General features: G+C 56.8%; 3 protein-coding genes across 24 annotated transcripts in view; 2 read left to right on the top strand and 1 right to left on the bottom strand.

Moving 5' to 3' along the window:
• Positions 1 to 1,956: 1,956 nt before the first annotated feature.
• Positions 1,957 to 17,863, top strand: GIPC1 (GIPC PDZ domain containing family member 1). Of its 11 annotated transcripts, none has more exons than XM_035284972.3 (10): positions 1,957 to 2,005; positions 2,372 to 2,531; positions 4,508 to 4,562; positions 6,378 to 6,466; positions 12,459 to 12,779; positions 14,894 to 15,079; positions 15,161 to 15,341; positions 16,099 to 16,211; positions 16,855 to 16,936; positions 17,050 to 17,863. In XM_035284972.3, the coding sequence occupies exons 5-10, from the start codon at positions 12,492 to 12,494 to the stop codon at positions 17,199 to 17,201; spliced, it is 1,002 nt and encodes a 333-aa protein (XP_035140863.1). In that variant the 5' UTR covers positions 1,957 to 2,005; positions 2,372 to 2,531; positions 4,508 to 4,562; positions 6,378 to 6,466; positions 12,459 to 12,491; the 3' UTR covers positions 17,202 to 17,863. The 11 variants fall into 11 exon arrangements, with proteins under 11 accessions (XP_035140863.1, XP_078216922.1, XP_035140862.1 ...); XM_078360796.1 differs by having other exon boundaries at positions 1,957 to 2,089; XM_035284971.3 differs by lacking the exon at positions 2,372 to 2,531.
• Positions 17,864 to 20,033: 2,170 nt separating this feature from the next.
• PTGER1 (prostaglandin E receptor 1) lies at positions 20,034 to 22,878 on the top strand. The gene is made up of 3 exons (XM_002761826.6): positions 20,034 to 20,140; positions 21,072 to 22,036; positions 22,522 to 22,878. Exons 2-3 carry the CDS (start codon positions 21,089 to 21,091, stop codon positions 22,786 to 22,788), a joined length of 1,215 nt encoding a protein of 404 aa, XP_002761872.1. The 5' UTR covers positions 20,034 to 20,140; positions 21,072 to 21,088; the 3' UTR covers positions 22,789 to 22,878.
• A 594-nt stretch (positions 22,879 to 23,472) lies between these two features.
• PKN1 (protein kinase N1) overlaps positions 23,473 to 25,813 on the bottom strand; it is a 41,370-nt gene continuing 39,029 nt past the window's right edge. For all 12 annotated transcript variants that reach the window (XM_078360785.1, XM_078360784.1, XM_035284957.3 and 9 more), the window contains 6 exons: positions 25,576 to 25,638; positions 25,412 to 25,488; positions 25,096 to 25,238; positions 24,720 to 24,827; positions 24,560 to 24,640; positions 23,473 to 23,745 (listed from right to left, as the gene is read on the bottom strand). In XM_078360785.1, coding sequence (XP_078216911.1) covers positions 23,542 to 23,745; positions 24,560 to 24,640; positions 24,720 to 24,827; positions 25,096 to 25,238; positions 25,412 to 25,488; positions 25,576 to 25,638 — 676 coding nt within the window. In that variant the 3' untranslated portion in view covers positions 23,473 to 23,541. The remainder of the gene's footprint in view (positions 23,746 to 24,559; positions 24,641 to 24,719; positions 24,828 to 25,095; positions 25,239 to 25,411; positions 25,489 to 25,575; positions 25,639 to 25,813) is intronic.

Below are 25,813 nucleotides of genomic sequence, written 5' to 3'. Positions count from 1 at the left end.
CAGAAGGCACTGGCCAGCCCAGGCACCTATTGCTCAGTGGGATGGCAGAGGTCAGCAGAACAGGAAGAGAGGGACAATAGCTGTGCCTGTTGCCTGGCCTGCCACAGCCTTCTCAGTGTTTGCCAGCTGGGTGGGGCTGACTAAGCAATCCTCAGCAGTGAAGCTCAAGGTTTCATCTTCTCTCTCTCTCTCTCTCTCTCTCTCTCTCTCTCTCTCTCTCTCTCTCTCTCTCCTCTCTCTCTCTCTCTCTCTCTCTCTTTCTCTTTCTTTTCATGACAGAATCTTGCTCTGTCGCCCAGGCTGGAGAACAGTGGCGCGATCTCAGCTCACTGCAACCTCCGCCTCCCTGGTTCAAGCCATTCTCCTGCCTCAGCCTGGCGAGTAGTTGGGACTACAGGCACGTGCCACCACGCCCGGATAAGTTTTTGTATTTTTAGTACAGACAGGATTTCACCGTGTTAGGATGGTCTTGATCTCCTGACCTCATGATCTGCCCGCCTCAGCCTCCCAAATTGCTGGGATTACAGGCGTGAGCCACCATGCCGGGTCTCCATCTCCCCTTTCACTTTACCCCTCTGCAGGTCCTGGTGGGGCTGAGTTGCACACAGTCACACCCTGGAAACTGCAAAGAACCAGTCATCCGATGAAGCTTGAGCAGGGTCTCAGCGCTTAGAGGCTTCCAAGAACTACAGTTCCCAGAACACGCAGCATTCAGTTGCTGTCCAAGTGGCTGGGTTTGAACTAGAACAAGGAAATCTCGCCTGTCCTGGGAACTGAGCGTCCTGGCCTGTTCCAGGTGCGTTTGTGACTCATGTTTCTTGGATCTGTGCCCTCCTGAGAAATCCCCGTTCCTTATAAACTACCTGGTGCATTTGTCCACACAGGTTTGCTGAGAACCTGTTATGTGGCAGCTTGAGATGGGAGTGAGGGGTTGACGAGAGAGACTCAGTCAGCCTCCATCCTCACAGTCAGATGGAGACAGATCCATCAAAGGTCGGAGGCTGGCTGGGTACCCTCTGTGATCTAGCACGTAGTAAGTGACCAACAAATCAACAAGCAAATAAAAACTATCTCACTCTTGTCTTTCATTCCATCTTGCCTTTCCACACTGATTTACCAGCTCCCACGATGTTGCACTATCCTAAAGCGTGCTGTAGCTCTCTGGCTTTTGCACACTCTGTTATCTCTACTGGAAGCATATTCGGCTTACTGGCTCACGCGTTTGTCTGTAGGACAGAGCCTGGCACGGAGCAGAGGGCACATTAAATATTTGATGAGTGAGTGAATGAATGAATGAATGAATGCCTTTCTCCATTGTACACTCCAGGAAGCAGGGACGCTCGGGACCCTCCGTATTTATCTCTGCCCCCCGCCCGCCCCTAGAGTATGAATGCACTTTTTATCAGCTCCGAGGATGGCCAGGCTGGGGCAGAGGCCGGGCGGGGAACTGGGTTAGGAGCTGCCATCGACCCCCCACCCAGGCCTCCTAAACGGTCCACTTTCCCGGACGTCGGGAGTTCGCATCCTGTCCCCGAAACTTGGCCTCGGTCACCTGACTCCCCCGCCCCTCACCACCCAGGGCACCCTAGACGGACATTCAGCCAACAGCACGTGGTTCAGGGGCCCCAGCTTCCTTCCCATTGGCCGCTCGCCTCCTTCCTTCCCCGCGATTGGCCGGGACCCAGCCGCAGCTCCGCCCCCCCTCCTCAGCCCTCTGGTGGTACAGCCCGCCGCGGCTCAGGCGGGGCGGAAAGGTCCACTGCTTTGCGGCGCAGGGGGAGCCGGGAAGAGCCGGGTGAGGCGGAGGGATCCCTCTGGAATGTTTCCGTCGGGTCCACCCGAAGCGGGAGGCGCGGATTGGCCGCGAGCTCCGGAAGACAGCCGCTAATTGGTCTTCCGCGGGCGTCGGCCCCGCCCCCCTAGGCGCCACTGCGGGAGAGGCCCAGGCAGGAGTTTGCGGAGGGCCGAGCCGGGTGCGCGCGGGGAGGCGGTGGCGGCGGCGCAGGTGAGTGGCCCCGGCGGGAGGGATGTGTCCACTCTGGGGGCCCCGGATGTCGCGGGCCCGCGAGGATCCGGCGGATCGTGCAAGGTGGGGCGGGCCCCGGGGACGCGACTGGAGGTCTAGGCTGAGCGCGGGGATGCCGGAGGCCCCTTCCTGGGGGGAGCGAGGGTGGGGGTGGTGGGGGCAGCTCCCTTCCTGCTGGAGGGCAGAGGGCAAACGCCTCCCAGCACCAGGTAGGGGTCTCCGGGCTTGCCCCTCCCCCCTCCCCCTTCTAGACGGCCCCCATCCCGGGGGGGACAGGCGTGGGGTCGATGTTTCTGACCCTTTCCTGTCCATTTTCCCTGAGCGAACCGCGTCTGAACCCTCCAGGGCCTGGGGCACGCAGTGAGGACCAGGGCCTGGATAATTATCATCATGAAAAACTCCACCCCAGCTAGCATTTATGGAGCGCTTCCGTGTCAGGCATTTACCATGCGGATCATTGAATCAAAACACTTCATGGGAGGTGTTGTGCCTTCTTGTAAAAAAGGTGAGGCAGCAGGCTCAGAGAGGTGGAGTGACTTGCTCAAGGTCACACAGCTAGTAACTGGCACATCTGGGGCTGGAACTCATGCCCCCAGGGTCCAGAACTGGAGTCTCAGCCACTAGACTTGATACCCACTGGCTCCATAGTTCAGTTGTTGCTGAGCAGCTCCAGCCCCTACCCCTCCCACCCCTACCTCATACTCATCATCAGGGCCACACTTGTTGGTCTTTTGTTTCCTTCCCCCCCACCCCCACAACCCCCAAAGATCACCAGATACCAGCCACTCAAACAGGAAGCTGCCCTCATGTCCCTTCTACCCTGAGCTGGAGAGGGCAGGTTTGACTACCTGGGTCCAGAGAAGAGTGACATCTGCAGGGGCCCAGGATGCTGGGGTCCTGGGCCTGCTGGGTCCCCCCTGGCAACCTGGGCCAAGGCTGAGCAGTAGGCGTTCTCCAGGGAAACACCCAGGAGCCGGTTTTTCAAGAGTGAATCAGAGGCCTCTCTCCCTCCTCTCCAAGGCAACACGGTGTGGGAAGGGGGAGCCTGGGCGTGATTTCCCCCTTCCCCTAGCTTCTGTGTGCTCCCAGGAACCCCTTTCCCTCCTCCTGCCGACCACACTGTGTTTCTGGATGGCTGTGGGGTTGCGAAGTTTCAGGCCCTTCCCAGGATGAGGGGGCCGGGATGCCGAAATTCCAGCCCAAACAGTTAATATCCAGGTCGAAGTTTCTCTTCTTCATCTCTGCGTTCAGGTGTGAGGGGAGCCAGGGAAAGTGGGGAGTTAGTAACCCCACAGTAGGCATGTTTGGGGGGCTGTTTTGAGGATGGAGGTTTGCAGAGAGCAGTCAGAATGAGGACCTGAGACACATTCATTCATTCTACAAATATTTCAAGTGAGCACCTACTATGGGCACGTGCTAGGCACTGTTCTTGGCACAGAAAATAACATAAATGAACAAAAATTCCTGCTCTTGAGGAGTTGGCACTCTGAAAGGAAGCAGCCAACAGCAAGTTATCAAGTAAATAAAGAAGATAATTTCAGATGACACTAAGTGCTATGAATAAATGTGTGGGTAGTACTATAGAGGGTTGTGGGCAGGGGGTGCCAGTGCCAGGAAGATCAGATAAGGGGGTTGGGCAAGGTGGCTCACACCTGTAATCCCAGCACTTTAGGAGGCCGAGGCAGGTGGATCACTTGAGGTCAGGAGTTTGAGACAAGCCTGGCCAATATGGGGAAGCCCTGCCTCTACTAAAAATTAGCCAGGCGTGGTGGTGCATGCCTGTAATCCCACCTATTTGGGACACTGAGGCAGGAGAATCACTTGAACCTGGAAAGTGGAGGTGTCGGTGAGAGGAGATCGTGGCACTGCACTCCAACGTGAGCAACAGAGCAAGACTCCATCTCAAAAAAAAAAACAAAACAAACAAACAAAAAAAAACAGGTCGGGCAAGGCCAAGGTCTTTCTTTAGGCTGGACCAAGCTTGGAATCTAGTTGGAGCAGATGAACCCAGAGCAGGGATTCTGCAGGGGTTTGTGGGTCACAGTAAGGAGTTTGCAATTTTTCTTCCAGAAGGTGGGAAACCGTTGTAAAGTTTCAGTCAGGGCAATGATGCCATCTCATTTATGTTTTAAAATAGAGACATGAAGTTAAATGACAGCCTGAGGCTGGAAGACAAGAGTTCTGCCAGGGCAGCATGCAATTAAGTTCCTGGGCCTGAGCTGTCTGTACCACAGGGGAGGTTCCAACATGCTGGGGCAAGCCTGGGAGGCTGCCTGGAGGAGTGAGCCTGGAGTAGGTCTTGGCAGGCAGAGAGGGCGGGGATATTCCTGGGCAGGGCAGGGCAGAGAAGGCGATACCAGTAATAATGACAACAGCTTCCTTACATGGAGTCTGAGGCAGAGTATAGATGGGATACGTGGGCAATCTCTTTGGATTTCCATAACCACCTTGAGAGTGACAGGAATTCTACCCATTTTTCAGATGAAGAAACTGAGGCCCTGTGAAGTGAAGTGACCTGCCCACAGCCACACAGCTGGTAAGTGGCAAGGGTGGGATTTGAACCCAGGCCATGAAGCCTCTTATGGCTGTGGCAGGCAGATTCATTAATCACTCACTTTCCTCCCTGCTGTTAATCCTCACTCACGGGTGGGGACACAGAAGCCAGCATGAACCAGGGCAGTGGGTGTGGACAGAGAGAGAGTAGGGAGGTTGGGAATCTTGGTCAGGATGTAGGGATCTTGGAAGTTTGGATCTTGGTACAGATGGCAGTAGTAATAATTGTCACCAATATTTACAAAAAGCTTATTGTGTACCAGGACTATTGCAAGCACATGTGTGATTTCCTTGGAGCTCAGAGAGGTTAAGACCCTTACCCAAAGCCACACAGCTAGTAAGAGATGAGGCCAGGTTCCAGACAGGTTTTTAGCTTCCTGCCTCCCAGTGCACAGAGCTGGTGGAGTTGGGGGGGTAATGACGGATGACAAAGGCTTTTTTCTTTTTCTTTTTTTGAGACAGGGTCTTGCTCTGTCACCTAGGCTGGAGCACAGTGGCATGATCTTGGCTCACTGCAACCTCCACCTCCCAGGTTCAAGCAATTCTCTCCTGCCTCAGCCTCCCCAGTAGCTTGGATTTCAGGCATGCAGCACCATCCCTGGCTATTTTCGTTTGTTTTTTTAGTAGAGACCAACCTGACCAACATGGAGAAACCTCGTCACTACTAAAAATACAAGAAATTAGCTGAGCATGGTGGCACATACCTGTAATCCCAGTTACTCGCGAGGCTGAGGCAGGAGAATCACTTGAACCTGGGAGGCAGAGGTTGTAGTGAGCCGAGATCGCACCACTGCACTCTGGCCTGGGCAACAAGAGCAAGACTCCGTCTCAAAAAAAAAAAGAGAAAAAGAAACCACACAGACAATGAAAGGTGAGGGAGATGCTATTCCTGCCTTCCTGGCTAGCTGAAGCACCTACTATGTGCCTAGCACCAACCTGGGAAGCAAGAGATGTGGGGGCCACAGAATGGGACTTGTGCTTTTGCTGCAGAGATGAGAGCCTTTGTCTTCCTGGGGCCAGGCACCCAGACTGCTGGGTGTGTGGATATTGGGATCATTCAGTCATCCATTCATTCATTCAACAAATATTATTGGCCGGATGTAGTGGCTCATGCTTATAATCCCAGCACTTTGGAAGGCCAAGGCAGGAGGACCACTTGAGCCCAGGAGTTTGAGACCAGCCTGGGTAACACAGCAAGACCCCATCTCTCCAAAAAAAAAAAAAAAAAATTAAGGCAAGGTGCCATGGCTCATGACTGTGATACCAGCACTTTGGGAGGCCGAGGCAGGTGGATCACCTGAAGTCAGGAGTTCGAGATCAGCTTGACTAACATGGTGAAACCCCATCTCTACTAAAAATACAAAAATTAGCTAGGCGTGGTGGCATGTGCCTATAATCCCAGCTACTAGGGAGGCTGAGGTAGGAGAATTGCTTGAACCCAGGAGGCAGAGGTTGCAGTGAGCTGAGATCACACCACTGCACTCCAGCCTGGGTGACAGAGCGAGACTCTGTCTCAAAAATAAAAATAAAAATTGGCCATGTAAGGTGGTGTGCTCCTGTAGTGCCAGCTATGGAGGAGGCTGAGGCACGAGGATCACTTGAGCCCAGGAGGTGGAGGCTGCAGTGAACTATGATTACACCACCACACTGCAGCCTGCACAACAGATGACACCCCTGACTAGGAAAACAAACCGAGGCTGGTTGTGGTGGCTGGCTGACACCATTTTCCTTCCAGTGAGGCCAGAGCCCGAGGAGGGGTCATAACAGAGACAAATGTGACGTGACTTCTGTTTTACAGGACCATTCTGGCTGCTGTCTGGACACGAAGTCGTGGGGGGTGAGGGTGGAAGCTGGGAAACCCACCAGGAGGCAAGAGCAGTAGTTTAGGTGAGTGATCATGGAGATGGACCAGGTAGGAATGCATTCGTGAACAAATGGGTACATAAGATTGGGTGCGGGCCGGGCAGGGAGGTTCACACCTGTGAGCCCAGCACTTTGGGAGGCTGAGGCAGGCGGATCACGAGGTCAGGAGTTCGAGACTAGCCTGACCAATATGGTGAAACCCCATCTCCCGAGTAGTTGGGATTACAGGTGCCCACCACCACGCCTGGCTAATTTTTGTATTTTTAGTAGAGACAGGGTTTCGCCATGTTGGTCAAGCTAGTCTCAAACTCCTGACCTCAGGTGATCCACCTACCTCGGCCTCCCAAAGTGCTGGCATTACAGGTGTGAGCCGCCACACCCAGCTGCAGCTCAGGTCAGGGCCTTTCTACTGGCTGTTCTCTCTACTTGGAATGTTCTTGCCCCAAATCATTGCATGGTGCTTCCTCCTGTCATTCAGGTCTCAAGTTCAGCATCACTTGTTCAGAGAGGCACTTCCTGATCTTGTCTATAGAACTTGTCTTGCTTTGTCTCCATATCAACATTAAAAATTATATGAGGCTGGGCACAGTAGCTCATGCCTGTAATCCCAGAACTTTGGGAGGCTGAGGCTGGAGAATTGCTTGAGCTCAGGAGTTTGAGACCAGCCTGGACACCACAGCAAGACCCTGTCTCTAAAAAATAAAAAAATGAGCAGGGCATGGTGGCAAGCCCCTTTGGTCCCAGCTACTCAGGAGGCTGAGGTGGGAGGATCACCTGAGCTCACCACCTAAGGCCTAACTGCACCACTGCACTCCAGCCTGGGCAATAAAGCAAGACTGTCAAAGAAAAAGAAGAAAACAAAAGAAAGAAAAAAAATAGTATTAAACATTTACACCTTTCCCTGCTCACTGTGCATTTCCTCTTCCAGAGATTGTGGACAGAGCCCCAGCTAGCCTATGTATATAGCATCTGTGAGTGAATTAGAAAGACATCTCTTCAGCCAGGCGTGGTGGCTCACACCTGTAATCCCAGCACTTGGAGAGGCCAAGGCAGGTGGATCTCAAGGTCAGGAGTTTGAGACCAGCCTGGCCAATATAGTGAAACCCTGTCTCTACTAAAAACACAAAAAGTTAGCTGGGCATGGTGATATGCACCTGTAGTCCCAAGCTACCTGGGAGGCTGAGAGAGGAGAATCTCTGGAACCTGGGAGGCAAGGTTGCAGTGAGCCAAGATGGTGCTACTGCACTCCAGTCTGGATGACAGAGCAAGACACCGTCTCAAAAAAAAAAAAAAGTCATCTCTTCCTCCTGGTAGACACCACACCAAGAAGCATAGCTTTGCAGGCAGAGCACAGGCTGAGTTCAGTCCCACTTGCTGCCTTGGTCTAATACTTTTGCACAGTGTACAACTCGTGTAACTGCACGTGGTGACCCTAGTCAGGGATCTTTTTTTTTTTTATTGAAGGCAATATCTAAAATGGTGCACAGAATCTAGTAAGTACTAAAAAAAGTGTTTGAAGGGAGGGGAGAATGCAGAAAGAGAGAAATAAAGAAACAGGGGCCCAGCACGATAGCTCACACCTATAATCCCAGCACTTCAGGAGGCCGAGGTGGGTGGATTGCTTGGGGTCAGGAGTTCAAGACCATCCTGGGCAACCTGGCAAAACCCCATCTCTACTAAAAACACAAAAATTATCCAAGCATGGTGGTGTGCTCCTGTAGTCACAGCTACTCGGGAGGCTGCGGCAGGAGAATCACTTGAACCCAGGAGGCGCAGGTTGCAGTGAGCTGAGATTGCGCCACTGCACTCCTGCTTGGGTGACAGAGCGAGACTCTGTCTCAAAGAAAAAAAAAGAAACAAAAATAAATTTATGTCCATCAAGACAATTTTTGCTGTAGTAACCCTAAAAGCCTTAGTGGTAACCTCAAAAGTCTCAATGGCTGAATTCAGCAAAGGTTTGCTTTTGCTTCCTGCCACACTTCCATTGTGGCTCAGCAGGGGGCTCCATTCCCTGTAGTCATTCAGGGCCTGGCTTCATATTGTCACTGCCATATCAAATGTGGCTTGCCACCCTGCCTGGGAGACATAGATCTCTGGAGGCTCCAGCATTTACAAGCTTCAGCCCAGAAATGTCATGTGCCACTTCCTCTTACAACCCATTCACCAGAAAAAATCATTTACCTGCCCAGTCACAAGGAGGCCAGGAAGTGCCATCCGCCTGTATGCTCCGAAGGGGGTGAGTCAGACATTTTTGGCACACAGCGTTAGTCACTGTGGCTGATAGGAAAATAGAAGCTTAGTCGCTTTGCTGGGCATGGTGGCTCACGCCTGTAATCCCAGCACTTTGGGAGGCCAAGGCAGGCGGATCACGGGGTGAGGAGATCGAGACCATCCTGGCCAACATGGTGAAACTCCGTCTCTACTAAAAATATAAAAATTAGCCGGATGCAGTGGCACATGCCTGTAGTCCCAACTATTTGAGAGGCTGAGGTGGGAAAATTACTTGAACCCAGGAGGCGGAGGTTGCAGTGAGCTGAGATTACACCACTGCACTCCAGCCTGGGTGACAGAGTGAGACTCCGTCTCAAAAAAAAGAATCTTAGTTGTTTTGAGGCTCCATGTTCTCATCTGTTCAATGGGCATAATTACAGTATAACGTGATCCCTATATGTTATAGTGTGGTGTGAGGATTAAGGAAGGTCATGGGCTGGGCATGGTGGCTCATACCTGTTGTGCCAGAGCTTTGGGAGGCCAAAAGCTCCTTGAAGCCAGGAGTTCCAGACCAGCCTGGGCAACACAGAAAGACTCCTTCTTTACAATAATTTTTTTTTTTTTTTTGAGACGGAGTTTCGCTCTTGTTACCCAGGCTGGAGTGCAATGTTGCGATCTCAGCTCACTGCAAACCTCCGCCTCTCAGGTTCAAGCGATTTTCCTGCCTCAGCCTCCTGAGTAGCTGGGATTACAGGCGTGCGCCACCACGCTCAGCTAATTTTTGTATTTTTAGTAGAGACGAGGTTTCACCATGTTGACCAGGATGGTCTCGATCTCTTGACCTCATGATCCACCCGCCTCGGCCTCCCACAGTGCTGGGATTACAGGCCTGGGCCATGGCGCCAAGTTTTTTTTTTTTTAGATACAGAGTCACCCAGGCTGGAGTGAATGCAATGTTGCAATCTCTGCTCGCTGCCAACCTTCGTCTCTCGGGTTCAAGCGATTCCCCTGCCTCAGCCTCCCTAGTAGCTGGGATTACAGAAATGTGCCACCATACCTGGCTAATTTTTTTACTTTTAGTAGAGATGGGGTTTCGCCATGTTGGCCAGGCTGGTCTTGAACTCCTGACCTCAGCTACTCAAGTGTTCAGCTCACTTCAGCCTCCCAGAGTGCTGGGATTACAGACATAAGCCATCGCACCAGGCCTACAATAAATTTTTTAAAAATTAGTCACGTGTGGTGGTACATGCCTGTAGTCCTAGCCACTTGGGAGGCTGAGAACAGAGGATGACTTGAACCCAAGAGGTCAAGACTGCAGTGAGCTATGATCATGATCACCTCGTCGCACTCCAGCCTGGGGGACACAGCGAGAAGAGACCCTGACTCTTTTTTGTTTTTGAGATGTAATCTCGCTCTGTTGCCCAGGCCGGAGTACAATGGCGAAATCTCATCTTACTGCAACCTCTACCTCCCGGGTTCAAGCCATTCTCCTGCCTCAGCCTCTCATATAGCTGGGATTATAGGTGCCTACCACCACGCCAGACTAATTTTTGTATTTTTAGTAGAGACGGAGTTTCACCATTTTGGCCAGGCTGGTCTCAAACTCCCTACCTCAGATGATCTGCCTGCCTCAGCCTCCCAAAGTGTTGGAATTACAGGTGTGAGCCACCATGCCCAGCTGAGACCCTGACTCCTTAAAAAAAAAAAAAAAAAAGGCGGGCACAATGGCTCATTCCTATAATCCTAGCACTTTTGAGAGGCTGAGGCAGGAGGATCACTTGAGCCTGGGAGTTTGAGATCCCTCTGGGCAACATATTGAGACCCCAGTTTCTGCAAAAAGTTTTAAAATGATAGCTGAGCGTCAGCCAAGTGTGGCGGCTCATGCCTGTAATCCCAGCTCTTTGGGAGGCAAAGGCAGGTGGATCACTTGAAGTCAGGAGTTCAAGAGTAGCCTGGACAACTTAGTGAAACCCCATCTCAGGCTGGGCGCGGTGGCTCACGCCTATAATCCCAGCACTTTGGGAGCCCGAGGCGGGTGGATCATGAGGTCAAGAGATCAAGACCATCCTGGTCAACCCTGTCTCTATTAAAAATACAAAAATTAGCTGGGCATGGTGGCGCATGCCTGTAGTCCCAACTACTCGGGAGGCTGAGGCAGGAGAATTGCTTGAACCCAGGAGGCGGAAGTCGTGGTAAGAAACCCGTCTCTACTAAAAATGTAGAAACTAGCTTGGTGTGGTGGCACACACCTGTAATCCCAGCTACTCAGGAGGCTGAGGCAGAAGAATTGCTTGAACCTGGGAGGAAGAGGTTGCAGTGAGCAGACATCACACCACTGCACTCCAGCCTGGGCAACAAACTAAGACTCCGTCTCCAGAAAAAAAAAAAGGTTCTCAGGACGTCACTGCTAAAAATAAAAAAATAAAAAAGAAGAAGAAAAAAAGGTTACCTTCATGGCATATGCCTGTGGTCCCAGCTATTTGAGAGACTGAGGAGAGAGTATTCTTTGAGCCTGGGAGATCAAGACTACAGTGCTACAGTGAGCTATTTTTTTAATTTATAAATTTTTTTTTTTTTAGAGTAGTCCTATTGCAGTAATTTTATAACTTTTTTTTAAGAGACGGGGTCTCGCTGTGTTGCCCAGGCTGGAGTGCAGTTGCCATTCACAGGCGCTTTCCCACTACTGATCAGCATGGGAGTTTTGACCTGCTCCGTTTCCGACCTGGGTCAGTTCACTCCTTAGGCAACCTGGTGGTCGCCCACTCCCGGGAGATACCACATTGATGCCAAACTTAGTGCAGACACCCGATCGGCATAGTGCACTACAGCCCAGAACTCCTGGGCTCAAGCGATCCTCCCTCCTCAGCCTCCCGAGTAGCTGGGACTGCAGGCACGTGCCACCACGCCTGGCTACAGTGAGCTTTAATTGCATCACTGCACTCCAGCCTGAGTGACAGAGCAAGACCCTGTCACAACAAACAAACGAAACAAACACACAAGGAAGGTCACAAAGCAATAGATCCTAGTTGGTGGTATTATTATTGTTATTCTTTTTGAGACAGAGTCTTGCTCTGTTACCCAGGCTGGAATGCAGTGGTGTGATCTTGGCTCACTGCAACCTCCACCTCCCAGTTCAAGCAATTCTCCTGCCTCAGCCCCCTGAGTCGCTGGGACTACTGGTGCGTGCTACCACGCCCAGCTAATTTTTTTGTATTTTTGGTAGAGATGGCATTTCGACATGCTGGCCAGGCATCTTGAACTCCTGACCTCAAGTGATCCTCTCATCTCAGCCTCCCACAGTATTGGGATTACAGGTGCGAAGCACTGTGCCCAGCCGTTATTACATTTATTTATTTATAGATGGAGTCTTGCTCTTTTGCCCAGGCTGGAGTGCAAGGGCACGATCTCGGCTCACTGCAATCTCCACTTCCCAGGTTCAAGCAATTCTCCAGCCTCAGCCTCCTGAGTAGCTGGAATTACAGGTGTGTACCACCACACCCGGCTAATTTTTGTATTTTTAGTAGAGGAGGGGTTTCACCATGTTGGCCAGGCTGGTCTCAAACTCCTGACGTCAAGTGATCCACCCACCTTGGCCTCCCATAGTGCTGAGATTACAGGCGTGAGCCACCGTGCCCAGCCCTGTTACTACTTTTATGTAAGTGTCCCTTCACTATACAAGAGATGAGGATTTCAGCTGAGGCCAGTTTGTTCTCTCAGAACTTCCTTGGGCCTATCTGGTTCGAGTAGTGAGGGAGGGGCACTCAAGGCCCTGCCCAGGCCCTGAGCCCGCTTTCCTGTCCTACAGATCTCCTGGGCGTGACCCTGCTTCTCGCTGCTCATGCCGCTGGGACTGGGGCGGCGGAAAAAGGCGCCCCCTCTTGTGGAAAATGAGGAGGCTGAGCCAGGCCGTGGAGGGCTGGGCGAGGAGGAGCCAGGGCCCCTGGTCGGAGGTGGGGCGGGGAGGCCCCAAATGGGCTTGCCCCCCCCACCCCCAGCCCTGCGGCCCCGCCTCGTGTTCCACACCCAGCTGGCCCACGGCAGTCCCACTGGCCGCATCGAGGGCTTCACCAACGTCAAGGAGCTGTACGGCAAGATCGCTGAGGCCTTCCGCCTGCCAACTGCCGAGGTACCCTATGGGGAGCCAGGCACCAGGGTCCCTGCTGGTGGGCCAGAGGCCTGAGCGTACATCCTGTTCATGAGCTGGGGCTCAGCTGCCAAAGCTGCAAATGATGAGCCTGTGCCCTACTCGGTGTTGGGGCCGATGACTAGGGCTGGACACTGACTTCCCATGAGGCTCTGGGAGGCCTGTGCCCAGTGAATTGTGGGGAACTGCTGGAGGCCAGGGCTGGATCCTGAGTTCCCATCAGGCACTGGGAGGCCTGTGTTCCAGTTAATTATGGGGAACTGGAGGCCAGGGCTGGCTGCTGAGTTCCTGGTAAGAGATTAGGAGGCCTGTGCCACAGCGAACTGTGGGGAACTGGAGGCCAGGGTTGAATGCTGAGTTCCCATCAGGCATTGGGAGGCCTGTACACCAGTGAATTGTGGGGAACTGGAGGCCAGGGCTGGATGCTGAGTTCCCATCAGGCATTGGGAGGCCTGTGCCCCAGTGAACTGTGGGGAACTGGAGGCCAGGGTTGAATGCTGAGTTCCTATCAGGCACTGGGAGGCCTGTACACCAGTGAATTGTGGGGAACTGGAGGCCAGGGCTGGATGCTGAGTTCCCATCAGGCATTGGGAGGCCTGTGCCCCAGTGAACTGTGGGGAACTTGAGGCCAGGACTGGATATGGAGTTCCTATCAGGTATCGGGAGGCCTGTTCCTCAGTGAATTGTGGGAAACTGGAGGCCAGGGCTGGATGCTGAGTTCCCATCAGGCACTGGGAGACCTGAGCTCCAATGGATTGTGGGAGGCCAGGGCTGGATGGATTGATTGCATGGATGGATGGATTGAGAGGCCTGCATCCCAGTAGATTGTGCAAGACTGATGGCCAGGGCTGCATGCTGAGTTCCTGTCAGGCATGGGGAGGCCCGTGCCCCAGGAGATGGTGGAGGCTGGAGGCCAGATACAAGGTGCACTTCTCCATGATGCCTTGGAGAATCCCAGTGCTGTGGGAGGCTGGCTTGCCTGGTGCCAAGCACTGTGTGGGTGGGCGGGAGGGGGCAAGGAACGCAACAGTGGACTTGACCAGGAAGTAGATGCAGGAGTGTGGGGCCAGTTTCTGTGTCCTCCCCAAGCATTTTCTGAGCACTCACTGTATGCCAGGCTCCATTCCCTGGAAGCAGCAATGAATTTTTACAAGGACAGAAATCCTAGCAAGGCACAGTAGTGCATACCTGTAGTCCCAGCTACTTGTGTGGTTGAGGTCGGGACGTCACTGGAGCTCAGGAGTTCCAGGCCAGCCTGGGCAACAAAATGGGACTCCCATCTCTATAAAAAGTTTTTTTTTTTTTTAAAGTATGTGGCACATGCCTGTGGCCCCAGCTACTCTGGAGGCTGAGGTAGGAGGCTCACTTGAGCCCAGGAATTGGAGACCAGCCTGTGCAACATAGTGAGACCCCCACCTCCACAAAAAACACAAAAGTTAGCCAGGTTGCTGGGCATGGTGGCTCATGCCTGTAATCCCAGCACTTTGGGTGGCCAAGGTGGGCAGATCACCTAAGATTGGGAGTTCGAGACCAGACTGACCAACATGGAGAATCCCTGCCTCTACTAAAAATACAAAATTAGCCAGGTATGGTGCTGAATGCTTGTAATCCCAGCTCCTTGGGAGGCTGAGGCAAGAGACTTGCTTGAACTGGGGAGGTGGAGGTTCTGGTGAGCTGAGATTGCACCATTGCACTCCAGCCGGGGCAACAACAGTGAAACACTGTCTAAAAAAAAAAAAAATAGCCAGGCATGGTGGCATGCACCTGTATTTCCAGCTACTCAGGAGGCTGAGGTGGGAGGATTGCTGGAGTAGTCTGGAGGTTGAAGCTACAGTGAGCTATGCACCACTGCACTCCAGCCTGGGTGACAGAGCAAGACCCTGTCTCAAAATAAAAAAGAAAGGAAAACTAAATCCTAGTCCTGGCAGAGCTGACACACTAATTGGGGGCCCTGCCCTGGCCCTGGCTCAGTGGGTGGTCGGGCACTGGGGTGGAGTCCCCCCAGTACTCTCCCACCTCTCTTCCTTCCCCTGGCAGTGGTGATTAGCAAAGGGGGAGGGAAGGAGGAGAGGGTTCAGCGTCTCCCACCCCTGCAGGTGATGTTCTGTACCCTGAACACCCACAAAGTAGACATGGACAAGCTCCTGGGAGGCCAGATCGGGCTGGAGGATTTCATCTTCGCCCACGTGAAGGGGCAGCGCAAGGAGGTGGAGGTGTTCAAGTCAGAGGATGCACTGGGGCTCACCATCACGGACAACGGGGCTGGCTACGCCTTCATCAAGGTGCCTGGGAGCGTGGGCGGGCCACGGGACCCCCGAAAGCAGGGCAGAGCCCCGATTGCTGATGCCTCCCCGCCCCTGCAGCGCATCAAGGAGGGCAGTGTGATCGACCACATCCACGTCATCAGCGTGGGTGACATGATTGAGGCCATCAATGGGCAGAGCTTGCTGGGCTGCCGGCACTACGAGGTGGCCCGGCTGCTCAAGGAGCTTCCCCGAGGCCGCACCTTCACGCTGAAACTCACAGAGCCTCGAAAGGCCTTTGGTGAGGAGCCGCCACCCGCCACCCTCCTCCCCAGTGATGCTGCTTGTGTGTGCAGGCGGTGGTGCCAGGAGCTGCCAACAGGTGGCGCCCGAGCCTGGCCAGCTGCAAGAGAAGTGGGTGCAGCTCCACCCTGCCCCAAGACAGGGTGCTAACTCTTAGCCCGACTGGGGAAAAGGGTGGGGGCAAGGAGGAAGTTGCCCTCACGCCTAGCTTCCAGGGGCCATTAGCCCAGCCAAGCACCCCATCCCTGGCCAGCCCCCCAGCCCCAACAGGCCAGGCTTGGCCGCCCAGTGCCAGCACCCCCCACTTTTCTATCTGGCTTCACTAACCCTCAGGAATGGGCCCCAGGCCCCGGAGGTGGGGGTGGGGGACTAAATCACTTCACCGGGCAGGTAGGGCTGTTCCATGGCCCGGCAGCCATACTCCCTTGGCCAAGAGGAGACTGACTCAGGCAGCTGCAGACTCAGGCTGGGGTACCCCCGCTCCCTCTCCCCCAGCCCCTGGGAGCAGAGGTGGCCCCTTCAGTCTCCCCTCCAGCATTTCCTATTCCTGGCCCCCAGTTGTCCCTCTGCTCTGCCCCACATCCATGCCTCACCTGAGTCAGGACTCCTGCCCTCCTGGAATCACCCCAGCCCCCAGGAACTTGCAGAAGCTTGGAGAAGTTTGGGGCGGTGTCGAAAGCCAGGAGGGACAAGTTCCTGCCCAGAGCGTGCTCAAACCAACCTTCCCCCATGCTCACCCCTCTCCTGCCTCTCAGACATGATCAGCCAGCGTTCAGCGGGTGGCCGCCCTGGCTCTGGCCCACAGCTGGGCACTGGCCGAGGGACCCTGCGACTCCGATCCCGGGGCCCCGCCACGGTGGAGGATCTGGTGAGTGCCGTACCCCATCCCTGCCGTCCCTTCCCTGTGTTTTCTTTGTTTTTGTTTTTGTTTTTGAGGCAGTCTTGCTCTTGTCACCCTGGCTGGAGTGCAATAGTATGATCTTGGCTCACTGCAAACTCTGCCTCCTGATTCTGCCTCAAATGATTCTCCTGCCTCAGCATCCCAAGTAGCTGAGATTACAAGCACCCACCACCATGTCCGGCTAATTTTTGTATTTTTAGTAAAGATGGGGTTTCACCATGTTGGCCAGGCTGGTTGGTCTTGAACTCCTGGCTTCAGGTGATCCACTCTCCTTGGCCTCCTAAAGTACTGGGATTACAGATGTGAGCCACCTTGCCCAGCCCTCCCTTCCCTTTCATGGCAGGCAGCATTACCTGTTAGCTGAAGGGACTCTGGGCAGACAACCTGGATTCCAGTCCACTTCTGCCACCTCCCAGCTCCCAGGGACCTCCTTTGGGCATGCAGGCCTCAGTTTCCCATCAGGAAAATGGGGGTGAGATGAACACCAACACCTCCTTCTCGGTCATCCTGAGGACTAAATACGAATATATGTAAAGTGACGAGGGTGGTCAGTCCGACTGCAATGTCCATTCTCGTTATGTTGTCACTGTCACCCCTCCCCGGCCCTTAGCCCTCTGCCTTTGAGGAGAAGGCCATTGAGAAGGTGGATGACCTGCTGGAGAGTTACATGGGTATCAGGGACACAGAGTTGGGTGAGTGGGGCTCCTGGGGGAGGGACTTCTAGGACTGGTGGGGGTTGAGTCCACCCTGAGCCCCTTGGCCCCTGATGTCATCTGTGCCTCCACTCTGCCCCCTCCCCCAATAGCGGCCACCATGGTGGAGCTGGGAAAGGATAAAAGGAACCCGGATGAGCTGGCCGAGGCCCTGGATGAACGGCTGGGGGACTTTGCCTTCCCCGATGAGTTTGTCTTTGACGTCTGGGGCGCCATTGGGGACGCCAAAGTCGGCCGCTACTAGGACCTCCTCCGGACCGACCCTGAGATGATGATGACCTGGGCCCAACTTGGTGGGAGCCCCCCGGCAGGGCCACCAATGTCAGGACCCGAACCTCTGACCTGAGCCTAGCTCAGCAGCCCCAGGACGATGGGGAGGGGAGGTGGGGCCGGGCCCCCCACCCCACTCCACTTGGTACCATCCCCTCCCCGGTTCTCAGTCTGGCCGGGGTTCCCGGCCCCCCTGTGCCCTGTTCCCACCTACCTCAGCCGGGTCAGGCACGGGGAGGGGAGGGACGGGTCACATTGGGTGGCCACCCCCACCTCCTCCACTTTCCACCATCAGCTGCCAAACTGGTCCCTCTGTCTCCCTGGAGCCTTGGGTTCTGTTTGGGGGTCATGGCCTTCCTAGTTTCCTGACGCAGGGAATACAGGGAAGGGGGCTGTCGCTCCCCCCAGCAAATGCAATAATGCCCTCGCCCCTCCCGAGAGAAGCACCCTCCCCATGGAGTCTGTAACCTCCGCATCTGACAGGAGTCTGCTGTGAACCCCCCCAACCTCCTCCCCACATCCCATCTCTCCCTCCAGGCCCATCCCTGGCCCAGAGCAGGAGGGAGGGAGGGACGATGGCAGTGGGCTTTTGTATCTGAATTTGCTGTCTTGAACATAAAGAATCTCTCTGCTGTTGGACCTGTGTGGCTTCGGGGTGGGAGAGGGGGTGGGTTGGGGCTGAGAAAGAATTCAGCAGCTGAAATCCGTCTTCCGCAGGCTCCAAATTGAATTAGGAGCTGGCACCAGGCCACCTGCCCCTCCCACTGTTGCTCCTGGCTACAGGCCACCAGGCTTCCAGGCAGGGCCAGAGCTTCCTGGACTACTGAGGGTTCAAATCCTGCCCCCTCTCCCACAAGACCTCCTACCTCCTGGAGCTTCATGAGACTGTTTGCAGCCGGTGACAACTCCCGGACCGTGGGGAGCACCAGGGAATTGAAACCTGGCTTGGAAAAAGAGGGAACCTCAGGCCTACCAAAGCCCCACCCCCATGCCAGGAGGTGGGGGATAGGCATGATGAAGCCCCTACCACACTCTGCCTGATGCTGGACAGGAGGGCGTCCATGGGGCACTGCGGACATAAACCCTGACATAAACCCGACATTCTTGTTTTGACAACCCGCTTCATCCTTGAGGATTGAGGGTGATCAGAGAGAAAGGCGGGGTGGGACTCTGGCCAGACCTGAAGGGAAGGGAGGGGACTGAAGCAAGGGGCGCTGGGCCAGCGCAGGAATGTTTGGGGGTGAGCTGAGAGTCTGTGGGGAAGTCTGAGGCCAGCTTGCAATCATCCTTCCAACAGGCGGGCGGGCACTAGGCCATCAGGAAGTGGGGAAGGGGGAAAAGGGGAAGCCCCTCGAGGCTGGGTCTTGGTGTGCAGGCCCGAGCTGGAGTGGGGAGCCGGTGCTCTAATGACTTGGGGCACCCGTGGGGTTCTCGGGTGTCTGCTGGGAGCCGGCTTCGGTGAAGGGGTGTGGCTGTGTGCGTCTGTCAGTGTTGATGGCTCGTGACACCGCGAGGGAGGGCTGTGACTTGTATCTGTGTTGTGGGTAAGGGGTTACCTGGCTCCGAGTTCCATGGGATTTGCAGGTTTAACTGGCAGTGTCTGGTGGTGGGGAGTGTGACTAAGCGACTGTGTCTTGGGGTGTCCCAGGGTGTGGGCGTGTATGTCTTAGGGTGGTGGTGTTTCTGGGGCAAGGAGGGGTGGCCAGCTAGGTCTCTGGTGTCCAGGGGGTGGGGGATGCCACTTCTTGTACCTTGAGTGTATGTTTGGAGTGTGCTGGTGGGGCCTGTCTGGGATTGTTTCTGGGTCATTACAAGTCATATGGAGTGTGACCAGGGGTCAGTTTAGGCAATGAGTGTGTGTGTGTGTGTGTGTGTGTGTATGTGCTGGGGCACTAAGGAGGGTGCTGCGGGTGGTCATTTTGGGGGGCTGCATTTTGGGGTGTGGAGGGAAGGGGCAGATTGAGACAGTAACTCTGGGTGCATTCCGGTGTTGGGGATAAGACCCCGAGTTGAGGGATGTGGTGGCAGCACCCTGGCTGTGAGAGCTGGAACAGGATGAAACTGAGTGGTAAGTGATGGGACTGTACCTCTTAGAGTGTGAGGCTGTGCAAGTGTCTGTCAGGTGTGACCCTACTTTTCAGGGCAGGAGGTGAGTTTTTGTGGCTTAAGGTGTGTGTCCCAGGTGTCGCTCAGCCCATCTTAAAGCAGGAGCCAGACGCTGGGGCGAGACCCCGGGGCCCCAGGCCTCCTGGATCCCCTGCCCCCTTTCAGCCTCCTCCCCTCGTCTTCCAGGATGACTTGCTGTGGCCCTGGCCTGGGCTTAAGCCCCTGTATAAATAGTAGGTGAATCCCTTGGTGGGCACTGCCCACCACCACCCACCCCGACATCCATGAAAGCTCTGGCAGGACAAGAGAGCCTTGCTGCCCCCACAGAATTTGGATTAGCCCCACCTAACCCCAAAGCCCCAGGGAGGGGCAATGGCACCCTCTGCTGCCGCCCGAGCCCGCCCCAGGCGACGCTCACATTTTCCAGTGTTTAGATTTTATCCGCTTTATTAATGAGGCAAGAGGCCAGAGTCTGGGGGAAGGGGGCTGCTCTTACCCCGATGGAAGGAGGGGGTCACAGGGAGCCAGACTGACTCCAGGGAGCCTCGCTCCTCATGGATGAGCCAGGGCCCAGAGTGGCCCCCGCCCATTGCCAGGAGCAGGGGGCGGGGGTCTCTGCCACTCCAGGCCCCCAGCGGGCGTGCGCGGGGTGGAGCGGCCCCTGGAGGCCAGCAAGGGCGGCGGGAGGAGCCAAGGAGCCGCCCAAGGAAGAGGGAGGAAGGAAGCGGCCTGCCGGAGAGCCAGGGCGCAGTGGGGAGCAGGGCTGAGCGGCGGGCAATGGGGACCCCACATCCCAGGCAGTGCCGGGTAAGCAGGTTGGGGCATACGAGGGTCCCTGGTTGGGGAGGAGGAGGGCACAAAGGGATGGGGCCATGGCCACCTGTCTGTCCATCCTGTGCCCCTGTGCTCTTCCCCCCATCTGTGCATCCCTATCTCACCTTCTGGCCATCCTCCCTTCCCATCTGGCCTGGTGGGCACTTCAGCCCTTACCACCAGGATATCAAAGAGTGGATGGTCCTGGGGCCCCCCTCGAGGCCTCTGGGGCAGGGACATGGAGTGGAACCGCGGGCATCCAGGGTGAGGCAGAGGTGATAGGGGTAGGGCCTGGACAGAGACTGCAGTGGAGCAGAGACCTGTCCAGCGGGTGGGGGCAGAGATGGGTCCATGGCACAGATGTGGCTGTGCCATGTGGGGTCAGAGATGGGTCCATGGGGGATAGGGACATGGCTGTGGGGACAGAGATGGGGCCGTGGGGAGACATGTGCCCATGATGGTAGAGATGGGGGTGGGTCATCAGGGAAGGGATTGGAGTAAAGCTGACAGACGGAAGGTTAGATAGGGCCCCAGGAGCGAAATGGGTGACAGTTATCACATGGAGCCACAGGCCAGGAATTTGCTGTGGTGGTGGTCAGAGGGGGATCTGTGAGGCCCAGAGGCGCTGGCAGAGACTACCCTCAGGCCAGGCTGGGGGGAATCTTGCAGGGAACCATGAAGGACAGAGAAGGGGCCAGTAGGGAAAGAAGGAGGCCCTGGAGCAGGAGATGGGTTGGTGAGAGGCAGAGGAGAGGGAGGAGGGTTTCGAAATGGAGTGGCCAGGGTCATGTGGAGTTGCCATGGGCAGAGGGGCTGCAGGAGAACGCCATGGAGTCAAAGGGCCCTGATGTTCTGAGATGCCATTGTGGGGTGGTCCCTGCCCGGGCCCAGCCAGCCTCACTCTGCCCTCCTCTCCTCTACCCAGCACTCCCGGCGCCTGACATGAGCCCTTGCGGGCCCCTCAACCTGAGCCTGGCCGGCGAGGCGGCCACGTGCACGGTGCCCTGGGTCCCCAACGCGTCGGCTGTGCCGCCTTCGGGCGCTTCGGGCACTTCGCCTGCGCTGCCCATCTTCTCCATGACGCTGGGTGCCGTGTCCAACTTGCTGGCGCTGGCGCTGCTAGCGCAGGCCGCGGGCCGTCTGCGACGCCGCCGCTCGGCCGCTACCTTCCTGCTGTTCGTGGCCAGCCTGCTGGCCACCGACCTGGCGGGTCACGTCATCCCGGGCGCGCTGGTGCTGCGCCTGTACGCCGCGGGGCGCGCGCCGGCCGGCGGGGCCTGCCACTTCCTGGGCGGCTGCATGGTCTTCTTCGGCCTGTGCCCGCTACTGCTGGGCTGCGGCATGGCTGTGGAACGCTGCGTGGGCGTCACGCGGCCGCTGCTCCACGCCGCGCGGGTCTCAGTCACCCGCGCGCGCCTGGCTCTGGGCGCACTGGCCGCGGTGGCCTTGGCCGTGGCGCTGCTGCCGCTGGCGCGCGTGGGCCGCTACGAGCTGCAGTATCCCGGCACGTGGTGCTTCATCGGCCTGGGTCCCCCGGGCGGCTGGCGCCAGGCACTGCTCGCCGGCATCTTCGCCGGCCTCGGCCTGGCCGCGCTCCTCGCCGCGCTGGTGTGCAACACGCTCAGCGGCCTGGCCCTCTTGCGAGCCCGCTGGAGACGCCGCTCCCGACGGCCTCAGGCCTCGGGCCCAGACAGCCGGCGTCGCTGGGGGGCGCGCGGACCTCGCTCGGCCTCCGCCTCCTCCGCCTCGTCCATCGCTTCGGCCTCCACCGCCTTTGGCAGCTCCCGGAGCCGCGGCTCGGCACGCAGAGCTCGCGCCCACGACGTGGAGATGGTGGGCCAGCTTATCGGTATCATGGTGGTGTCGTGCATCTGCTGGAGCCCGCTGCTGGTGAGGGGCGCATCGGCCCCTCGAGCCAGCTCCTTCCAGCTCCCTCTTGGGCCCTTCCTGCCCTTCCTGGTCCCAGGACACTTGGGGCCTCCTTCCTGGACCCAATTAAGGCCCTGACCCCTGGAGGCCCCACCTGCCCGAAAAGCCAGCATCGCCTTCTCCAGCTGACCTCCCTTCCATCCTTCCTCCTGGACCCCATCTCTTCTTCCTTTCTGGGGTCTTTGTAGTGCACCCCAACCCACACAAGCCTCCTCTTCACTCCCTAGTCCTTTCACCCAATCCCCTCGTTTTTCCTCTTTCCGGGATACCTGAGACTCCTCTGGCCACTGAAGGTGTTTCTTTGCCCCCCTTTCCTCCCTGGATCCCCATTTACCCTCCCTGCGAAGGGTCGCCCCTCCTCCCAGGCTTTTAGCCTCCAGCCACGCCCCCACGATCCCGGCGCCACCTTGCGCCCGCCCGGCGGCTCACACCGGCTTTTCCCGCAGGTGTTGGTGGCACTGGCCGTCGGGGGCTGGAGCTCTACCTCCCTGCAGCGGCCACTGTTCCTGGCCGTGCGCCTTGCCACCTGGAACCAGATCCTGGATCCTTGGGTGTACATCCTGCTGCGCCAGGCCGTGCTGCGCCAACTGCTTCGACTCCTGCCCTCGAGGGCCGGGGCCAAGGGCGGCCCCGCAGGGCTGGGCCTGACCCGGAGCGCCTGGGAGGCCAGCTCGCTGCGCAGCTCCCGGCACAGCGGCCTCAGCCACTTCTAAGCACAACCGGAGGTCCAACGACTAAACCAGCCCACCCTAGGCCAGGCCCAGGTGCCTTTGAGGAATAAAAAGCCATTCTGCGAGCCCAGGCAGGGTGGGTGGTGTGTCCCGTCCGGGCTTCCACAGCCAGTGCGGCCGCGCGGGCGCTGCAGAGGCGCGACGTGCGCCTCCAGGGCGGGTGCCGTTCCGGGACCTGCCAGAAGAGGGCGTGGAGACATCGGGCGCGCGGTCTTCGGCGGCGCGCGGTGCCGGGCCGTGGGCACCGCAGGAGCAAGCGCACCGTGCGCGCGGCGGGGGCTGGGGATCCCCTGGGAGCTGAGCGAGAGGGTGTTGGGGGCGTTTCCTGCCCTTGCCACCGCCCTGACCGACTTCCGCAACCATTTTGCTCACTGTGGCTTTCAGCTCTTCCAATACAGTCCCAAAACCCTATTCCCAAACCATGTTGCCCCCTGCTCCTGGGTGCCCCCCACCACAAACCCGACCTCTCTCCCATCTCGGCTTACCCACGCTACCCATCATACGAACAGCCCCGAGTCCACACCGTTCCTTGATCCTCTTCGAATGACACCCCCATCACTCGAGACTCCCACGACCACCCAGCCACCTGCCTCCCAAACGTCCCCACCTCCAAGCACAGCCCCGCCCCCAACGACTGCACACAAGAAGACACGGAGGTTGCATGGATCAGGCAAATCCCAAAGGCGTCTTTAAAAACTAGGAGTTCTCGGGCAGGGGCAGGGGCAGAGGAAGGGGCTAGCAGCTCCCCGCCACGAAGTCGAAGTCCAGGAAGGCCGCCTGCTCCGCAGCTGTGAGGGGCCTCGCGTCGCGGGGCGGGCTCAGTGTGGGGGCCTCCCCAGTGAACTCCTCATCGAAGTTGCTGACGTCTGTGCGGTCGGACAGCGTGGGCACAAAGGGCGGCGGCAGGCGCCGTGCCAACAGGGCTTCCCAGCCCAGAGTCTGCAGGGGAGGGCAGCAGAGGGGAAGGTCAACCTGGGAGGCTGTGGAGGGGGCGTGCTGCAGTGGGGACCAGTTCTGAGGCTGGGGGACCATGGAGAGGAGTCAGCATATGAAGGAAAAGTGGGCTGGGGAGACGTGCTCAAGAGGGATCACCTGCCAGAGCCTGGTGGAGAAGCCAGATCAGGAAAAGTGGAGGCGGGGCATGGTGGCTCACGCCTGTAATCCAGGATCACTTGAGGCCAAGAGTTCAAAACCAGCCTGGCCAACATGGTGAAACTCCATCACTACTAAAAATACAAAAATTAGCCAGGCCTGGCTGGGCTCGGTGGCTCATGCCAGCACTTTGGGAGGCCGAGGTCAGTAGATCACTTGAGATCAGGAGTTCGAGATCAGTCTGGCCAACATGGTGAAACTCCATCTCTACTAAAAATACAAAAATTAGCCAGGCGTGGTGGTGGGCACCTGTAGTCCCAGCTACTCTGGAGGCTGAGGCAGGAGAACCGCATGAACCCGGGAGGCAGAGGTTGCAGTGAGCTGAGATTGCACCATTGCATTTCAGCCTGGGAGACAGAGTGAGACCGTGGCTCAAAAAAAAAATTAAAAAGAGAAAAAAGTGGAGATTAAGAAAAAAGGGATTAGGAGGGTCCCTGAAGGGAACAAAAGTAGGGGAGGGAATCAGAGGGTCAGAGGAGGTGATGATGTTGCCCTGGAGGTGCAGGAGGCAAAGCGACTAGTCTGGGGGGGCATCGGGCATGGGGCGATGAACTGGCCCTAGGAGGGGGCTGGGTGGTTGGGGTCCCTGAGGGAACCTCACCCTGAAGAAGGGCTGTTTCTTCACATCCTCCGCATCTCTCTCGCTGGATCCCAGCCTCCGCTCTGGGTTCCTCCGCAGCAGCTTGGAGGAAGGAGCACTGTGTCAGGATCTGTCCCCTTCCAGTCCCTCCCCAGGCCCACCTCACAGCGAGGATCCTCACCCTTCTCATGATGCCGATGGCTTCGGCAGACAGGAAACGGGGGTAGCGAACCTCATCATTGACGATGCTGTCAAAGACCTCCTCCTCGTCATCCCCTGGGAATGGGGACTGGGGAGAGGGAGGCCCGGGGTGAATGAGGACCCTCCTCTGGCTGCTCCAGACCCAGCCCGGCCTGAGCCCTCGGCTCTGCTGCAGCTCTTGGGTGCTGGTTTACTCAGGCAGGGAAATGTCCCATTTTATAGATATGGAAATAGGCCAGAGAGGCAGAGACAGCAGCCCTCAATCACACAGCATGTGGTGGAGGCAGACTTGGATCCCACCCCCTGGCACACACAGGTTCCAGTGGCATGTGAGGCACACAGGGGCAGGGCCTTACCTCACCAACCAGCATCTCGTAGAGCAGCACACCCAGCCCCCACCAGTCCACGGCCCGCGTGTACGACGTGTCCGTCAGCACCTCAGGGGCCAGGAACTCTGGGGTTCCACAGAATGTGCTGGTCCGGTCCCCATAGCCCATCCCTGCGGATAGAAGGGCATGTGAGGTTATGGGGGCCGGAGGAGTCACTCAGCCCAATGTAGGGTCGTCCACACAGCCTGCCCTGTCCCAGGGTCAGGGTGGGGGGTACCCCGAGTAGCATTAGGGACCCCATTCCGTCCCCCATCCTGTGTCTAATCCTGAGGCCAGCCCTCACCCTCCTTGCAGAGGCCAAAGTCTGCGATCTTGACGTAGCCCTCAGTGTCCAGGAGCAAATTGTCCAACTTCAGGTCCCTGTGTGGGTGGAAAGAGGGATGAGTGGGGGTCGGCGGCCTCTTCCCACAGCGGGCAGTGTGCACATGCACGCACACAGGCACACACCTGTAGACGATTTTGTGTTCATGAAGAAACTGTAGGCCCAGCACCACGCAGGCAGAATAAAAGCTGCAGAGAGACAGAGGCTGCTGAGCGGGGCGGGGCCACCCTACCAGCAGGGAGGGTTACATAAGCCTGGCTCCCACATCCTCAAAAGTCCCCCAGTCTCCCCAAAGCTCCAAGGCCTGAGGGTGGAGAGGCGAGCAGCAGACTGCCAGCCTCTTGGGGGAACTGAGGTGTCAGA

Source organism: Callithrix jacchus, chromosome 22, assembly GCF_049354715.1.
Source record: "Callithrix jacchus isolate 240 chromosome 22, calJac240_pri, whole genome shotgun sequence".
Lineage (NCBI taxonomy): Eukaryota > Metazoa > Chordata > Mammalia > Primates > Cebidae > Callithrix > Callithrix jacchus.
Note: the sequence above shows the minus strand (reverse complement) of the source record. Positions and strands in the feature narration are given on the sequence as shown.